The 19,826-nt window shown below is 43.3% G+C and overlaps 1 protein-coding gene across 1 annotated transcript; it reads left to right on the top strand.

Annotated features, from left to right (window-relative positions):
• Window positions 1-8,704: 8,704 nt before the first annotated feature.
• LOC142297373 (serine/threonine-protein kinase SBK1-like) lies at window positions 8,705-16,349 on the top strand. Its single transcript, XM_075341601.1, has 3 exons — window positions 8,705-8,822; window positions 14,812-15,014; window positions 15,858-16,349. The coding sequence occupies exons 1-3, from the start codon at window positions 8,705-8,707 to the stop codon at window positions 16,347-16,349; spliced, it is 813 nt and encodes a 270-aa protein (XP_075197716.1).
• Window positions 16,350-19,826: the final 3,477 nt, after the last annotated feature.

The raw sequence follows: 19,826 nt of genomic DNA, 5'->3' as shown, positions 1-19,826 counted from the left end.
TGTACATACATATGGATGTTAATATTGTCAGGGCGGCAAGGTGGCTCAGTGGTTAGCCCTGCAGTCTTGTGGCGGCTCAGTGGTTAGCACTGCAGCCTTGCAGTGCTGGGGTCCTGGGTTCAAATCCCACCAAGGACAACATCTGCAAGGAGTTGGTATGTTCTCCTTGCGTTTGCCTGGCTTTACTCCGGGTTCTCCGGTTTCCTCCCACACTACAAAGACATACAGTTAGGGACTCTACATAAATTGCCAACACTGTCCCCATTGGGGCTCACAATCTAAAGCTGCGGAATTAATAGCGTTATATAAAATCAATAATTATATTGTCACCGCAGGGCTGTTTTCTCCCATGCCGGGTTATGTCTGGTGTACAAGCCTTGCTGTATAATCGGCTGTTGGCCTTCTGTAATTAAGAATAATGACAAAGTTCTGAATAAAGGGGCATCGACAGAGGTTAATTTTCTATTGCTTAATAAAGCTGGGGCCAACCCATTTCACCCAAAATTTCGTGTGTGTTTTTGTTACGGTACAGATGTGGGGCCAAAGCCCAATAGAAGCTTTTCTGGGTGGAGGTTTCTGTTACGCTCCTTCCAATCTAGTGACCGGTTCATTTTATATCCAAATACAAACATAACATAGAAATATGAGAGGAGATCTCCATCTATTTATCTCAGATTGGTTTGTAACCATAAAATGGCAGAAACTGAATAAACTGAGGTAAATTCCGGCAGTGGTTTATTCTCCCATGTGATGGAACGTTTCAGCTTTCAGATATTTCTCACAGACATTTGTGGGAGTCGAAACATTGCCCATCACAGGTGAATAAACCTCTGCTATAGAACAGGTGCAATGTTTTATACTAAGAACAGGTATAAAACTTGAACAATCGAATAAAATCTAAAAACAGAAGTATTGAGGTCCCGGGGTCTATTCTAGTGTTGGGTAGGGCTGCCGGAGTATTGCTTCTACCCAACACTTGGAAGGGATGACTGAGGACGGACACCTGCCCCTTAATATATGATGGCTTCTAGAAAGCTGACAAACATGACGTTTTTGTGAAATATCTAATGTTTTCATACACAGTTCAAGGCACTTCTCTTGTTGATTTTTAGCAGCAGAGATCCTTTCTTTCCCATAGGGTTTAACCTGTGGCTACATAAAGAGGCCGTACTGGGCCCAGCCTTAAAAGGGAGGCAGACATGACTAGGTTAGGACGGGAATAAAAGGGGGAATGAGTGATTGGGGTTAAGCAGGGGTTAAAGATATTTAGAGGGAGCGGAAAGAATATTTTGAATTGTGCATTGTGGGTGTAGTTAGTGGGGGTATCCATTTTCGGCACAGAAAACGGAACAATCTCCCATCCACCCTCCCAATTTTTACCTTCTTGTAATAGCAGCATAGCGATTGGGAGGAGGGTCCTCAAAATTGGAATTTGGGGTTTGTGTCGTAACTGTGTGGGAGTGGGGGAATACCGTGGTAGGCCTGGTGGGCTGCGGGTTGGGGGCGTGTGTTCAGATGAGGCCAGGTTGTTTGTTAACTGGTGCCTCAGAGCCGATGCTTGAGTGGTTGGGGGTAAAACATCAGTCTGGCTACAGTTTGGGTAGAATACCCGTCGGCAGATTTGGGGCTCAAATATACTCAACAGAACCGGAGGGTGGTCCTCTGTTATTTATGTTATGTTTTGTTACAATAAAAGGCTGCTGTGGCCAATAAAATCCATATTGGTGTGCAGTCTGTTTATTTCAGGGAAGGTAAGGGTGGGGTGGGGGGGTTATTTAAAGTCTTCATTAATGACTTGACCATACCCGTGGTCATGTGGAACATCCCGAATTCTTTAGTTTCACCTGGAAACTATCACAGGTTGGAAATGGATTTTAGTGATCAAGAGTCCTGAGACAATGTCATCCAGGAGTTTGTGAAAGAACAACAAAAAACAAACAAAACAAACCAAAACTCTTTATAAAACCAATCCAATTTGGCATAATAAAAATTAAATGTAAAATACGGTGTACACACATCTTGTTAGTAGATTTATACCTAGAGTAGCCAATGAATAAGTTGAGCTATTGAAAATATACTATGATTAAGAGTGTGTAATGCACACGAAATGCGTCAGGTTTTATTATTCTTCCCTATCACGTGTTCGGGAAAAAAAAAATGATTACAACTACCAGAAGATTATGCCGGATCCTTTTCTTCAATGTCACTGCTACTTTATAATATTTTTTGTTTTGTGCTGTTAAACATTTTCCACCATAAGCAACAGCCCCAGTAACTCCCTCTGTGCTACACCGCTACCATAGGCCCATAGCAGCTTTAGGGGCAGTGTATGATGAGACAATGGTCTTGACTCGGAAATGTGGTGCCGCTGTGGCTTTAGGCACTACAGGGTAGTGCACCCCCATTAGGGTGTCGTACTTGTCTCGGGTCCAGGTAAGGTCGGTACCAGTTTCCACCAACAGTCACACAGTACCAGTGGGTTGCCCTCCCCAATGGGGACCGGGCCAGGGGCGGGTCACAGTAGGGGGGGTCACTACAGTAGTGGGTTTACAGGACGCCACTGCACCAGGGGCTCCCCGATCCACTGGAGCCGGGACTCCAGAGCACACAGTGGGAAGAGCAGGTTGACCTAGTGAGAGTAGCGAACCAGCTGGTGGCAGTGGCTGGGGACAACAGCTTGGAACATACAACTACAACGAGGAGAACAGCTATAGACACAGTATAGCGGATGTGCCGCGAGCAGCTCTGTGGGCCAAGGCATTCAACACTGTTGCTGGGGAGAAGCAGAAAGGGACACTTTACTGACATTGGAGTCCCCAAGTGATTCATGCCACGGGCATCCGATACTTAGTGCCTCAAAGGAGGAAGGGCCCATAGGCTGACACACCGGACTTAACCTTCCATGGATCTGGCATCGGCTTGAGCCCATCGTGGCAAAGATCAGTACTCTGTGGCAGCCTCTGAACTATCAGTGAGTAAAAGGCCTGGAACCACAGCCCCTGTCTCTGCCTTTCATTTGCTGTTGCCCAGCGCTGCGGTAACAACGGGGACTACCACCACCCTCGTCTGTCCATCCTCTCCGGGGTAATCCCGCTCCGCCTGTGCGGAGAGACACCATCCCACCTTCACAATCAGCCCCAGAGAGCAGCACCCGCAGAGGCAGCCCATCCCTGGCCGCGTACCACAGGTGGCGTCACGATCATAAAAAGACTTTCCTAACCGTCACTAACACCACCATCCTCCATCCTTCCTCCCGTCCACCGCCTTCCCTCCCTCCTGAACGTCTCGAGGTCACGAAGGCCAGGCCAGCCCGTGATGACACACAGGATCTGCACCCCCCAGCCCGGCGACGTGTCGGGTGAAAAACCCCCATCGACCCCGGGTGTTATATCAGCACATAAAAAAATGGATTGGGGAATCCCCAGAAATCACAGCAGCATGGTGGTGTCAAGCAAAATATGAAAAGGGGCCTCTTTTATTATCTCCCTAATTTCTATGTCCATCAAAAATTATATGAGGTCTTTCCTAGCTCCAGTTTGCACTTTGAAAAAGGGGTTTCACAGCATGCCTTTCCACTCCTCTTCCTCTACAGGAAAAAACACTTGTGCTCACTGGCTACAAACAACTCAAAATCAGGGAGGGAATCCGAAATAGAGAGTCAATGGGGCGTTTACCGCTCATTACCCCATGACTGCTGGATGTTGTGGACACTTGTGTGGCGCCCTGGACAAGCCAGGACGTCACAGGTACTACAAAACACCCCGGTTAGGCACATCAGTCACACACACAAATCCTTGTTGCCTCCCTCCAGGAGCTGATGTCCACACCAGGTGGGGCGGGGCCATGCGGTTGGCCTCACCCACCGAGGAGCTCACTGTCCTGGAGGCGGGAAAGGAAGAGAGTTGAGTTAGGGAGAGTGGAAGTGAAGGAGCGAGAAGTAGTAGTGGAGGAGCAAGAGCAGACTGACTGTGTCCGGGTACGTGGCCCGGGCACTCAAGAGCAAGGTTGGCAGACGGTGGTGACCGTCTGCAGGCGAGGCAGATTGACGCACAACCGTGAGGACCGGGGACGGGCGGTGGCCCGCTGGTACCGAACCGGGGAGCGAAGAGAAGCCAGGACCATTCGGCAGGGCCTACGGACCCCGACCAGGCTTGGAGTCGCCGTTAAACCGGTCAAATCAGTCAGCGACGGGAACTTCCGGGGTTTCTCAGCAGCAAAGACCCGACTGAAGGCAACCGCTCAACCGTGAAGGGAAATACAGCTACCGCCACAGCTAGAGTTCCCAGGGCCAGAGCCTGCGGGCAAAAAAGGGGCTCCTCTGGCAAATACACCGCTGGGGAGTGGGTTACCGGTGGGAAGCCATCGGAGCCAAAAACACATCACAGGTGCAGGGAGAGACAGTCACCGCCAACCTACCCCGAGTGACCATCGCAGCCAGCTGCGGGACCCGTCCATGCAGCCATTTGTTTTACCAGAGACTCAGTCTGCGTCATTGGCTGAGTACCACCGTGCCGCCTGGCACTGCGCTGCCGCCTCAGCGACCCTGCACCTCGCCAAACCCCGCCATCCACCTTACAGTCCCCATCACCGGGCCCCGGGACCATCAAAACTCCCTACCCACGGAGGGGAGAGAAACATCTCGGCTGCTCCCTGTCATCGCTTCCGGGATCCCCGTCCAGAGCAGTGGTGGTGTCCCAACCTCACCACAACCGTGGGTGGCGTCACGGACTAAATCCCCAAACGAAGCCTCCCATTTCACTCACGGGCGGGGAGCGCTGCTTGAGGCCCCGGATCCGGCCCACCGCTCGAGCCACCGAGCAGCAGCAGCAGCGCCGGACCCGAGTGTTAGTGAGCGCAGCGCCCCGCCGCCCGCGACACTTGCATAACATTTAGGATGCGGTGCTGTTGTGCCGCCCCCGTGGCAGCAGCCGCCGCTGCTCGGATCCATAAGGGGGTGGCTCGAGGGTCTCCGGACCCGGGGGTCTCGCAGACACGCCGAATAAAAAAAGGGGAACATTTATGTACAGGTTAGGCGTATTAAGTTCGTGACGCCACCCACGGTGTGTGGTAAGGTAGGACACCACCGCTGCTGTTATGGCCACCCGGGAGAGATGTTGTGGCAGCTGGATGTTAACCCCTCCGTGGGTAGGGATGGTTGCCCCAGGACCCAGTGTCTTTGTGCAGGGTATAGCGACAGCAAGGGGATGTTTTGTTACTCATAGTCAATGAATCACACGAGTCTTTGGTAAACCAAGGTGCTGGTAGCCGGCGCCGCAGCCGGTTGCATTCGGATCCCCAACCTGGGCTGGTGGTCTCTATCCTTTTCCTCTGCACTAGTTTTGTGAATGGTGGACTTCCTAGTCTGGAACTCAGGAGTCCGCTCCCGACTGGATGTGGCCTAAGGAGCCGTGCCCGCAGACGCTGGCCTGTGGGATCTATGGGCCCTGGCAGTGACCTCTATCCCTATCGGTGGGCTGTTGGCTTCTATGAGGGACTAATTTATAGACGTTTGGCGCAGAATGAATCCACAGATCAGTATGAAGTTATTCTGCCATTTGCTTTTTGGAATCTATTTTTCTATATCATCCTACTAGGAATTTTTTTTCGCATATTCACATTCAGTATTTTGTACTGTCAAACTGATGATGTAACTGAAAACTACATCTCTTCCTGCAAAAAGCAGGCTTTCCCTCAATCCTGGAAGACAAACAAAAGGAAAATAGTGAAACCTTTCATGTCTCGCCCCCAGGATGGAGCAACAAAGAGTCCATGGTGCGTTTACAGCTCATTACCTCATGAGGGATGGATGTTGTGGACACTTACATATCTGGGATGTCTTGCTGTCAGATTCTTTTTGGTTTCACCTCTAGTTTGCACTGAAACTGACAATTCCTCCCCCCCCCCACTTTGTGCGCATGTCAATATGCAATGTCGGCACCGGGGTTTTGACTGAGACCTCTGCTCGAATCAATAACAGCTCACACAGATCATAAGAGGACATTATGGATTATTCCTACAATATACCCCAAATATCTGATGGTGAGGCCATACCTACCAGAGGACTTGGAAAAGGTTTATTAAAAAATAAAAAAAAAAAATTGTTAAAGTCTGTGGTGTGTGTGTGTGTGTGTGTGTGTGTGTGTGTGTGTGTGTGTGTGTGTGTGTGTGTGTGTGTGTGTGTGTTTTTTCAGCATGTGCTGTCACTGCTATCCACATGGCACACGGATAGCAGGAACCTATATACTCACCCGTCCATGGTGCTGCTGTGCCCAACGCTGCTGCTTCCTGTCCAAGGTGCAGTGACTATGCAAAGAGCATAATGAGCAGGCCCAGAAGCAAGTAACAGCAGCGGCAGAGACAGCAGCACTGGAGACAGGAGAGTTCAGAAAAAGCATTTTATTTCACAGACACGCATTTTCTCCAGTACGTGTCACACGGATTAAATCAGTGTATGGTCCACATGACAGCCGTGCTGCCGGAGAAAAAAAACGGACATATCTACATGTGGAGCACAAAGACACGTATGCTCCACACATTCCATGTGAAAACACAAACGTGTGCACAGACCCATTGATTTTAATGGATCTACGTGTGCCAGTGTCTCAAGTACATGTGAAAACAAATGTCACACGTACCGGAAACAGACGTGATATTTACTATATACAAAAATGCAGTGGCATCGCTGTATAAAGCATAAGCGATTAGACAATCACAGGATAGTACTCCCCTAAGTACTCCCCTACTATAAGTAATTCTGAGTGCCACCAATAAAGCAGTGATGCCCCCATAACAAATAATGTCCCCTGTAGACACCATAGATTGTTTTGTGGGTTCAGGTGATCACTTCTCTTTGGTGACCTCTCAGGATAAAGAAAACTTTGGTCATTGTCTTTAAAAAGCCGGATGCAAATTTTCGCAAGGCTTAGGGGTGCTTCACACACAGCGAGCTCACTGCCGAGATCGCTGCTGAGTCACGCTTTTTGTGACACAGCAGTGACCTCATTAGCGATCTCGCTGTGTGTGACACTGAGCAGCGATCTGGCCCCTGCTGCGAGATCGCTGCTCGTTACACACAGCCCTGGTTCGTTTTCTTCAAAGGCGCTGTCCCACTATGACACAGATCGCTGTGTGTGACAGCGAGAGAGCGACAAATGAAGCGAGCAGGGAGCAGGAGCCGGCGTCTGACAGCTGAGGTAAGCTTGTAACCAAGATAAACATCGGGTAACCAAGGTGGTTACCCGATATTTACCTTAGTTACCAGCCTCTGCAGCTCTCACGCTGCCTGTGCTGCCGGCTCCGGCTCTCTGCACATGTAGCTGCTGTACACATCGGGTTAATTAACCCGATGTGTACAGCAGCTAGGAGAGCAGGGAGCCAGCGCTAAGCAGTGTGCGCGGCTCCCTGCTCTCTGCACATGTAGCTGCATTACACATCGGGTTAATTAACCCGATGTGTACTGTAGCTAGGAGAGCAAGGAGCCAGCGCTCAGTGTGCGCAGCTCCCTGCTCCCTGCACACACAGCTAAGCGGTGTGCGCTGGTAACTAATGTAAACATCGGGTAACCATACCCGATGTTTACCTTAGTTACCAGTCTCCGCAGCTTCCAGACGGCGGCTCAGTGCAAGCGCAGCGTCGCTTGCACGTCGCTGCTGGCTGGGGGCTGTTCACTGGTCGCTGGTGAGATCTGCCTGTTTGACAGCTCACCAGCGACCATGTAGCGCTGCAGCAGCGATCCTGACCAGGTCAGATCGCTGGTCGGATCGCTGCTGCATCGCTAAGTGTGAAGGTACCCTTAAGTAACGAGATGGTTGACAGAACATTTAGACAAACAGTATGTAATTTTCTTCAGTGTTTTGGATATTTTAGTGTCGTTTGTCATGTAAAAACCGCATTATGCGAGAAAAATGCATCTGAAAAAATGTTGGCCAAGTCAACAATTAGCAGACACTGGAAAGAACAAATTGTGGCCTCCACCCAGACGTCCTTTATACCTGATCTGCTCATGAACTTCCCATACAATAGACTGGTGATGTAGGGGAGATCTTCATTACCATATGACTAGACGGCCATTTATCCCATTGTCTATGGAAGGGGTAGGAAGGGCCATCTCTTGGTCAGGGTGTCCTGATAAGACCATTGGATCACTGCACACATTTGTGATGTGAATCTTTCCTACAAGGTCTTCATTGCACCCAACTCCTAGAGAAGTGACTTCACTAATAGTGAGATTGCTGCTCTCCGGATACATTGCATCAGAATCAACTTGAGAAAACCCAACTGACTCTACATTGCCCAGGTATGATTTACTCTATAGATGAATATTTACCAAACCCAATGATTTGGGACCATCTAGTAATCTAGTATGTATGGTGATATTCCTGATCTGACACCGGGGAGAATTGGGACAAGAATGGGACTTATTGGTTTTAATATGTCTCATCCTTTATTCTGGAGATGAGCAACCAATGGTGATAACAGCTCATTCCCCTCTCCCCATTAATCGCTATGTAAAAGGTCTATAGACGTCTTCATACTGAAATCTTTCCAACCCTCGGCCAACTTGCAATATGTATAGTGTGTGTGAAATTGTGATATTCATTCTGTACCGCTCCAGTTTTGGATTTTACAGCAAATGTCATCTCACATCTCGCATTTTCCTTTTCGTGATAGATTTGATGTAAAACAAAAACCATACTAAGCTACAATGGAAGCAACTGGATCATTTCAGCTCCCCAAGACCAGCGAGAAGGATTTCCAGATTTTGGAGACTCTGGGCAGCGGCACCTACGGCAGAGTGGTCATGGCTATGGAGAAGAAAACCGGTGAGTCCAACATTACACGTGAGAAGTAGTCATTTTTTATGGCTTCTTCTAAAGTCTATTCAATATTTCTGAAAGCCATAGACACAATCATACAGTTTTTTGTAAAAGTTACAATTTTGTATAAAGTTCAAATCCCATTATATAATATGAAAACCAATTTTTTATTTATTTTTTCTGGATGTGCCCATTTTAAAGGGAAAACCAATTTTTACTTTCCCATGGTCATTTTAATTAAGAGCCAGAATATTTTTTTTTTCTTTGGTCATCGCTATATAAGCACTTTGGTATTTCTGGGGGAGTTACATTTGTCTGGCAGCGTTTGGGGATTTATATAAATCACTAAACTTTTCCTAGAAAAAAAAAACAAACCATTTGCCAGTTTTAAGTTTTCTGCCCTTCATATCCTGCACCAAGTAAACACTGGCAGATCTACTGTGGGGGGGTTCTTTAATTTCTCCCCATATTGGTGTTAGGCAATACGTTGTATGCACCTAAATACTCTAAACTACAATTCAATAAAAAACAAAAAAAAAAAAAAAAACACAAACCTCATACAGGTTTATTTACAAGTAAAATATATCTTTGTACCGTGTTAGCTTTTCAGTTAGCCATTAAAAGGTATCAACCACTGAGGACTCTCTGTTCTTTTAAACAATTTTTTTTTTACAGGTTTATTTAAAATTTCTTGTAAGTGTAGGAGGATGTTTTTTTTTGCAGGAAAATATTTAGTTTTAGCTTTGTTTTCTGTCTAGCACTATTTATCCTGTAAACAGTTACAAAAAAATACTGTCATATAATGATTATTAAATTATAATATAATAAATTCCATATAAAATAGATATAATTTTATTTATATGTATAATATATATTTTAATATATATTTATAGTGTTCAAGTAACTGCAGCCAGATGAAAAATCAGGGTTGTTTTTGTAAGCTACCAGATTAACCCATTCACCACCCGACTATTACAAGTTTTAGTTTGTTTTTTTCCTTCTCTACCTCAAAGACTCAAGAGCCATAACTTTTTTTTATTATACGTGTATGTGTAATATATATATATATATATATATATATATACACACACATACATATACACATATATACATATATATATAGACAAATATAAAATTATATATATATATTATATATTTTATATTATATTATAATTGTGTATATATATTGGATCAGGTTTATATTGAAGATGACATGCTCTTGGTGATGTGCGACCTAGAGGAGCTTTATACCTCCATTCGTCACCAAGATGGTATTAGAGCCACCTCTTTCTATTTAGAAATGAGTAATATGGAGACTGGCTTTACTGATTTTCTATTGGAATTATTGAACTTCACCTTGACGCATAATTTTTTCATCTTTAACAATGCTTTCTACCTACAGCTCCAGGGAACAGCAATGTGGGCGGCCTGTGCCCCATCATATGCAAATCTTTTCCTGGGGCTGTGGGAGAGGGAGCTGTTCCTCTCGGATGGTGATTCATCAATGGACCGGGTCATATTTTGGGCCCGGTACATTGATGATATTTTCATCATCTGGAGGGGCAATGCTGAAGAATTAAGGATATTTTTTGAAGCTTTAAATGTAAACTGATACAACCTCCGCTTTACATATAAATACGACATGAAGGAAATCAATTTTTTGGATGTTGTAATAAGAAGAGATCAGAAAAACCAAATCCAAACGGATATGTTTAGGAAGAATACGGAGGTGAACTCTTTGTTACACGCGACTTCCTCACACCCCCCACAGATGTTTAGAGGGATTCCTGTAGGACAATTCCTACGCCTAAGGAGAGTTTGCTCCACTGATTCAGATTTTTGGAAACAGGCGGATCTTATGAAGAAAAGATTTCTCGAACGGGGTTACAGTAGGAAAAATATCAACACAGCCTGCATTAGAGCAGGCAACAACAACAACAGACAAACCCTACTGTACACCAAACAGGACAAACAGAAAAAAGAACAAGTCAGATTTATTACAACGTTCCACTCACAATGGAATGTAATGAGGAAAAGTATAGAGAAATTCTGGCCGATTCTGCGTTCAGATTCATCCCTTAGTCAGTATCTTTCACCAAATCCTAGTGTCACAGCTAGGAGGAGCAAGAATTTGAAGGATATGCTGGTCTTTAGCCACTACCAACCTACAAAAAAGCCAATTTTTGACCTTAAGATACGAACTAATTGGGGCTGTTTTCCCTGTGGGAGATGCGTGGCCTGCCCTAATATTGAGCGAGCCACGTCTTTCCCAAATTCAAGTGGACAGGTGACGTATACCATCACACACCATATTACATGCACTACAACAGCTGTAATCTATCAGGCCACCTATCCTTGTGGGAAAATTTATGTGGGTTTGACTACACGTGCCCTAAAAGTACGTGTAAGGGAACACATTCGTGACATCATAGCGGCGGAAAATGAGGACGACATTGAGTCACTTAAGACGATTCCGAAACACTTCAGAAAATTCCATCAGTGTGACTCAACACAATTGAAAGTCCGCGGCATTGACCATGTCCCTATGAATATTCGTGGAGGGAATGTGGCCAAAAAATTGGCCCAATGTGAAAGTCGCTGGATCTGGACCTTAGATACCATACATCCAAAAGGGTTAAATGAAAACCTTAGTTTTACATCATTCCTGTAAAAAGTTTCCCCTTGGTTTCCTTGATGTAATATTGGTCTCTGCATTTACAACCTATGTGCTTGTATGTATTTATATGCATATATACGTAGATGTGTATCCGTGTATATATACATATTGTATGTATATGTATGCACATTCTATGTATTGCAACATTTTTCTCTGTCTTGTTTTTATCCTTCTGATCATCAGTACATATTTGGCAGGGATTTTCTCTGTTTTTTAAAAGGGTTTTTTCATATTTTATTTAGTATCTCACTAAACCTCTTTTTCTTTTTATAGTGTTTTCTACATCATGATGTTTCCTGCTTTTTTCTCATCCAGCCTATGATTACTCCCAGGACAAGAGTTTTTTTCATATCATCGGTGGACCCAGAATATACTTTGAAAGTTATATTAGGTCAGGAATTTGTTTCAAATTTGATCGCATTTCATATATCTTTTCAAGAATCATTATGTTTTAACATATTTATAATATTTATTATTCACATTTATTGCACTATTTCTTGTATGTGTATGCACTCTGTCCATTTGCCACTGTCTTTTCTTCAGGTCGCATTCACTTTCTCAATACATTTATTTATTTTACACGGATCTCCTTACACATATTCATACACTTGTTTTCACCCCTACACTGCAACAATTATAGCCATACAATTTTTTATATCTTTTTCTATACAGCTATATTTAGTTGAAGAAAAAACTTAGTTTATACATTTTATACACTTTATTCAGTGAGCCTGTTTTCTCACATTTTATCACTTGCTTTTCTTTTTTCCTTTGTTTTTCATGATGCTTCTCTTTTATATGTATGAAAGATTTTTAATAAGCTTGCAGGGTTGCATGTGTATATATATATTTTTAATATTTACACCATGTATGCTTTTTGTGTATACACATGTATATATGTATATGTATATATGTATGTTTTCTTAAATATATATATAGGAACTATTTATCTTAAACTGATGAATTATATTCTTTTCTATTTGCTCCGATTAATGTATATATGCATTCCTTGTTTGCTCTGACTAATGTATATACTCCCTGGGTAATAAGCACCAGTTTATAATATACTTCATGTCTTGGTTTATCCGGATCTACAGCGCATGCGCGGTCTCCGGACAGCGCTCACGCAGTGGGCGTATCTGTATTGTCCGAGCTCCGTACTCGCCCCTCTGACATCATCGCGTCACGTGACCTTTTTGTCACGTGTGGCGGTGACTCATAGTGGGACGACTCCGGTTGCCAAGCGACGATGACGCGTCCTTTCTGCTTGGGCTCTGTGCCGATCTGCACAGCGCATGCGCCGTCTACTTGATCCGGATAGTGATTGGCTGGATCTTTACATAAATACACTTACCCTGCCGGTATGTCGCCACGCACCCCTCCCTGACGAAGGCTGACGCTGAAACGCGCGTCGGATGGGACTTGGCGCCACTCCAGCTGTGAGTATGTGTGCTTATCGCTAATACTTGATTGCCACCATTTGATGCCCTTTGTATTATTCTGTCTTGGGACCCTGCCTGAATATAATTCAATAATACTTGCTTGCTTCCCCTTTACTTCTTAACAAGGTTGCTTTGTGGCTTCTCCATAACGTTGCACACTTCTCTGCTCTCAGCTGCTCTGGTATGGCATCTTGTGTATCCTCCCTGTTACTACACCCCCTCCTTTCCTTCTACATTTTTTATTGTTAAATAAAGATTTTTCTTACACTAATTGCTGCTATCTGATCTTTTTGTGAGTTGGTTTGTGTGTTGACATAGATCAGAATATCCATTGTATTTATGAACAAGTGGGTGGTGGAATTTTTTCCTTATGTTAGGAGACCACCTTATTACATATAATTCCCATATTATTCATATCTTACCAAGGCCGATTTTTGGTGATTATTAATATATAATATATACATATACACATATATACATATAGACAATTATAATATAAAATTATAATTATATATTTTATATTATATTATAATTGTGTATATATGTGTATATATATATATATATATATTTTATATTATATTATAATTGTGTATATATGTGTATATATATATATATATATATATATATATATATATATATATATATATATATATATATATATATTTATATTATATTATAATTGTGTATATATATATATATATATATATATATATATATAATATACACACAGACACACATAATATATATGTATAATAAACATACACGCACGCTTTATTTTCAATGGGACAATTTTAGCTTTTTTTTAAACTTTTTATTGATTTTATTAGTCCCCTTAGGGCACATTATTACTGCACTGTCCAATCACTTCTCCTGTTCAGAGGGGTGCTGAAGCATTACTGGGATCAGCAGAAGTGCTGCTCTCCTGTGAATGCCGGCTCTATGGCACCATTCACAGGAATAGAGTCATGACAGCCACAGGGGTCATCAGCTGAACACTCCCCACTTTCATGACAACCCACCAGCCATTCGCAATCGCGTAACTGGGCCACTGATTGTGGTGAGGAATACTGCGATCCATGCCAGACAGTGTTACATTCAGTTGTCACATTGAGAGCAGGAATTAACTGGTTAACCACAGTGGGTAGATCAGAGATCCCCAGTGTCTGTTCGCTGCACGTCGGCTGATCAGATCAGCAGAATCATGAGGGAGAAAACGTGGGTTGTGTGCGAGCCTGTATTAAAAAGACAGAGCCTTGGATGTATAGGTACTTCAAATGGTTGTAAAGGGTTTCACACATTTGAGGAGGACGTTTTCTTCATTTTTTCATCCCTATAAAAAAATTTAAAAACAGGTTTACAATATTTATTAGTCCTCCAAGGGAAATTTAACATGTGACGCCCTGCTCCCTTGCTCTACATATCACTCCCCATACAGCGCCAAATATTACAAATCATGGTTTGTACCTGACTAGCAGATTCCCACCAACACCAGCCCTATAGACACCTACCGCCATCTACCATTGCCCTACAGGGTGGCCGATGAGGAGCGCCATCACCAGCAGCCCATGGGCCTCTGACACAGCTGACAGCTGCATATCACGGGTAAAATTGCGAGGATCGGGAGGTCATCAGTACTCAGTTACAGCCGGGTTGTGTATAATTGCTCAGGCTCCTGCAGATGATCACACCAATACAGAAGCTGAACCGTGTGATCAGCATGACATAGGTCACTTAGTGCTCCAAAACTAATATGAGCTCAAGGAATATATATGTAATAAGAGGTTAAATACCAATATTTAAAATAAGACCCATTCTCTACTTCGTATTTGTTTTTGTTTTTAATTTTATTTCATCTAAACAATTTTTTTAAAATCAGGAACTCACGTGGCCCTTAAACTAATGAAGAAGAGGAAGACAAAGGAACAAAGTTTCCTCCATGAGCTTTGTGTGTCCATCACCTTATCGGGTCACGAAGGGATCATCTTCACCCACCCAATCTACGTGGACTCGGAGTATTTCTATGTCCTGACTCAGGATTTGGCCCCTGCTGGAACTCTCCATTCGCTAATCAAACCCAGTGTAAGCATTTCACAATCACAAAGTGTTTTTGAATATGTAGCTGTAGAATCTTGGGCAGAGATTTTTTTTTAAATATTCTGACGTGTGGTAAGGAGTGGCATTTCTCATTTTTACAGCTGATTTAGATACCTAGAAAAGTGTTCTCCAACCTGCAACCCCTAGTTCTTTCAAGACTCCTTATTGCCTCTTTTGGCACATTGCACTAGTGGATGCACAATTCCTAATAACAGTGTGCACCAACCCCAGATCATGATTTCAGTGGTATTGCACGGGTGGAATTACCATCTGTTCAGCTAATTAAATCACATATACAATTACTACAGAAATACAGAAAACATGCACTGTTGGTGGCTCTTGAGAACTTTAGTTGGGGGAACACTGAACTATAGAGTCAGTTGGAAATCCGTATTCTAAATTAAATTTACCACTCTGGGTTCTTTATTTCACCACTAGATAGTTATCAGTAAGGCACGTTCTCTGTATTTAGTAAAACACAGAATAGCCATCTTCTGCTATTCCCATTGCTTATCCCGTTCTTCCTTTGCACCACGTGACCGGAGTGGTTACTGGCTGAATTGTTGCAGTGTTTGCCGGGCAGACTGGAAGTCACTTCTCAATATAAGTGTAGAAGACACTGAACGAGGCTCTCAGACTTCCAGCAATAGATATCAGCGGCTTCCACCAGTCAGAGCTGTAGTCACAAAAGTCAAGAGGTGTTTGCTGTATGTAGTAAAATGCTTACCGATTTAGAGTGGTGAAAAACAAAGCAGAGCAGCCCTTCCTCTCAGTTTGCCACATTCTCTAATTAAGGCAGCATGTATCTAATGGTTTCTTCTTTTCCAGGTTGGAATTCCAGAAGTGATGGTGAAGCGTTGTGCGGTACAGTTAACCAGTGCATTAGAATATATGCACGATCACTCACTGGTGCACAGAGACTTAAAACCAGATAATGTGTTACTCATGGACAAAGACTGCTTCCATATTAAATTGAGTGATTTCGGCCTGACACAAGCCATCGGTACCCTCGTGTCATCAATGTCACACATCATTCCCTACATGTCCCCAGAGCTGTGTCAATTGCAAAGCTATGAAGCTTTAGTCTTGCGACCCAGCATGGATACATGGGCCTTTGGTGTACTTCTGTATGTTGCATTCACGGGATATTTTCCTTGGGAAAGGGCCGCAAAGACGATCCTCTGTTCAAAGATTTTATCAAGTGGCAACGTTTTGGAAACCAAACAGCCCCGCCAGGACATTGGACCAAATGTTCCACTAAAGCACAAGAATTATTTCATGCCCTGCTCGCTGAAGACCCCACCATCAGGAGTCCAGTGACCATAACCATGAACTATCTTCACTTTCCATGGGGAGAAGACATGCCTGACAATTCTCTGGAAACTGTGGAAGACCGTGTTGAGGTGGAAAATTTGGACAATAAATTCATAGTCATTGAAGGAGAAGATGAGTACATTGTGATTGAGGACAGAGGGGACATCGAATGCATCATAATAGCTGATGGCTCCGTGGAAGCAGTTTCTAGCTCCAGTAACACTGTTCTGGTTTTGTCTGACAACGCCGAACTTCATTTGGGATCTGAAGTGGAGATCGCTTAAGTCTTCCAAGGTAAATATGTTGAGAGCTTCTAGTCTTCCATTATACTTACTGTCAAATTTGTCTTGGGTTCTAAATTACAGCTGGGCCTAAGTGTAAATGTCATGATATAAATGTAGATATGAATTTGTGTGTTTTTAAACCCCCATTGATGGAAGATGTGGTGGGCAGGCTTGTGTAAAGACCCAGCAGAAACCCAAACACTTCTCCCTGCCCAGTTCATTTTGCTTGGTTTAAAGTCCCGTTATGTAAATGGCCTTTATTCTTCGTTATATTAGCAGTTTTAGGATGAGAAATCTAGCTCCCTATATTAAAACTTGCGTAGATTGTGTAGATATCTCAGCTTACACTAAATGTAGCTTTCTTATGGATCAAGAACGATTGATTTCTTGGATAGGAACCCAAGTAAACTGGGTTGGGATGTTGGTTAACCTGATAAGAGACTCCTCAATTACATCTCTATGGCCCTAAAGAAACAAGACCCTAAACCCAGTATACATAAAAAAAAAAAAAATGTGGTCAATACCATTTAGAGTAACAATTAACTAAAGTTTGCTATAGTCATTAATTTAACATCATTTCCTTGTACTCCTTTTAGAAGTACATTTTCATTTCCTGGAATAATATTAAAGGGGTATACATACCGTATCTCCAAATTATCATTATTAGCATATACCTACGATTAGAAATGTAGTATAGTTTTCCTGATATACTGTCACTTACCTCATGTTCAGGGCATTGCAGGACCTTAGGTATCCATGGTTATGACCACTAGCAACTAACTGGCTGTGACTATATGAGTTTTCACACCTATGGATAGTTAAGGTCCTGCAAATCCCTGACCATGAAGTAATGACAGTGAATCTGAAGAGCTATACCACATCTCTCATTGGAGGGGTTTGCTAATCTTATTACACTACATATTTTGATGTATTTATTTGATGAGGATATTGTAGATTGAAATAACCCTTTAAGTCTCATTGATCTAAATACCAGAATTACCATTTTCCAGGTGGCAATGGGGGCAGCTTTCCTTCCAAACCCAGGAGAAGGACATTTACTCACTCAAGGAGATGGGTCGAACGTCTGATCAAGAGGTAGGTGAGCCAGGTCACAAAAAGCTCCAATAATAGAGGCCTGTGTATAATTTTAAACTTTGTAATTTGTAGTTTTCTTACATGAAAAAAAAATATATAGTTTTCTTAATTAAAAATCTGTTGCAAAGTATTCGAGGAAACCACCAACGTACCGCCATCTCACTTATAACATGGCAATAAGTAGGGTGATGGCGAAGTATGTGTTACAGTTGACCAGAGTTGTGCAATACGTGTGTGGTAAAGCTCTGGTGCTTAGAGATCAAGCGAAATATTAAAGTGATCCCAATACATGCCGGGGATGCGCCTGTGTGACTAGTCCTACTTTGAATGCCACCAGGTGACTTTGCCGAACATTTGCCCTGGATTGACAGGTCTCCATATTCGTGTACATAGAGAGAGACCTGTCAATCCAGGGCAGTTGGTGGGACAAAGCCACCGGGTACCTGCCTATCCAACTAGACTACAGCACAGATCAGTCCCCGGCAGCTTTTAAAGTACGACTAGCCTTGGTTCCTGCCATCTGCCTTGGATTGAAAGTATACACGTATAGGAGAGTCCTGTCAGTCACTGGCAAGAAATCGCCAGGGACTTCACCATGACTTTTAAAGTAGGTTTCCGAAATACTGCGGCACGTCAGCCAAAAACATCAGATAAAAATCACATCCACAGACACCACAGATCGGACACATTAAAAAGGAATCTGACACCTGATACAGACAATTTCCAGCTCTGGTAAGTCATCAGTGCACATTGCAAATTAAGGCTCATCTTTCTCAAAGTGATCCAGAAAACTTTTATTGATCTCAAAATTGGCCAAAAGTTTTTGTAAAGTTTTAATTGACTTCAAATATAAAATAGATCATGTCCGGTTCAAAATACTAATGTTTATCATGCACTTTGGATACAAAATGTAACTTTGATTTTCCTTTTTCCCCTCTTTTTTTTAATCCCCATGGACATTAGAAGTGGGGGGCAGGTATGGGAACCTTCGGACATAACATGAAGACTTCCCCCTGTCCGGTTCAGTTTGCTCGGTGCGTGTCAGTAATAACCATGTAACCAGTAAATTGGAAAGGACAGAGAAAGTCATCATCATCTTCAACTTCAGGCAGATGAGGGGCAGAACTAAAATACACCCACCACGTAAGTAACAGCTATTACCACATCTGCCCTGTACCAGGAAACTACCAGAATAAAATTCTACTTCTATAACATCCATTGTTCTCATGTTATTTTTTTTGGAAGACATTTAAGTAAATCATGTACAAAAAAAAAAAAAAAAAAAAAAAAAAAAAAAAAAGAGAAACCAGTCACAGTGAGTATTCAGTCCGATCTGCAGGCTCTAAATCATAGAGCAGGGGAGGGGAGTAAAGTGCTGTATACTTTTGTTATTAGATTCAGTGCATCCGGCATCGTAATCTTTCTGGGATTTTTAGTCCAGTATTCGGCCCAATCACTGCTGGATCTTTTTGCACATTTATAACTAGAAAGCAGTCAGAGGGGGTCAAATACTGGACAGAAAATCCCAGAAAGAGCAGAAGATTCAAACCACCAGTTATTCCAAGTTTTAAAACTACACAGCAATCTCCACCACTCCCACTGCTCTATAAAACACGGGGCCTGCAGATCAGACTGCAATTTCCGAACAGGATCTGAACTAAGAAAAGGGCCTAGGACTGTAAAGGAAGTGAGAAGGGGTTAAAAAAAAATGCGGGAAAGTAAAAGGGGCTTCCCAAGGATATGGAGGTTCTTTGTTAAAAGAAGGGGTACAGAGGAGCGAGAGGACATTCGGCCATCTTTACCAGCAGTGGAAGGAAGACACCCACCCTCCCTCAATGGTGGGATTTCTACAGATACTTATGTACATACATATGGATGTTAATATTGTCAGGGCGGCAAGGTGGCTCAGTGGTTAGCCCTGCAGTCTTGTGGCGGCTCAGTGGTTAGCACTGCAGCCTTGCAGTGCTGGGGTCCTGGGTTCAAATCCCACCAAGGACAACATCTGCAAGGAGTTGGTATGTTCTCCTTGCGTTTGCCTGGCTTTACTCCGGGTTCTCCGGTTTCCTCCCACACTACAAAGACATACAGTTAGGGACTCTACATA

This window comes from Anomaloglossus baeobatrachus, chromosome 3, assembly GCF_048569485.1.
Source record: "Anomaloglossus baeobatrachus isolate aAnoBae1 chromosome 3, aAnoBae1.hap1, whole genome shotgun sequence".
Classification (NCBI taxonomy): Eukaryota; Metazoa; Chordata; class Amphibia; order Anura; family Aromobatidae; genus Anomaloglossus; species Anomaloglossus baeobatrachus.
This window is presented reverse-complemented; position numbering and strand designations above follow the sequence as displayed.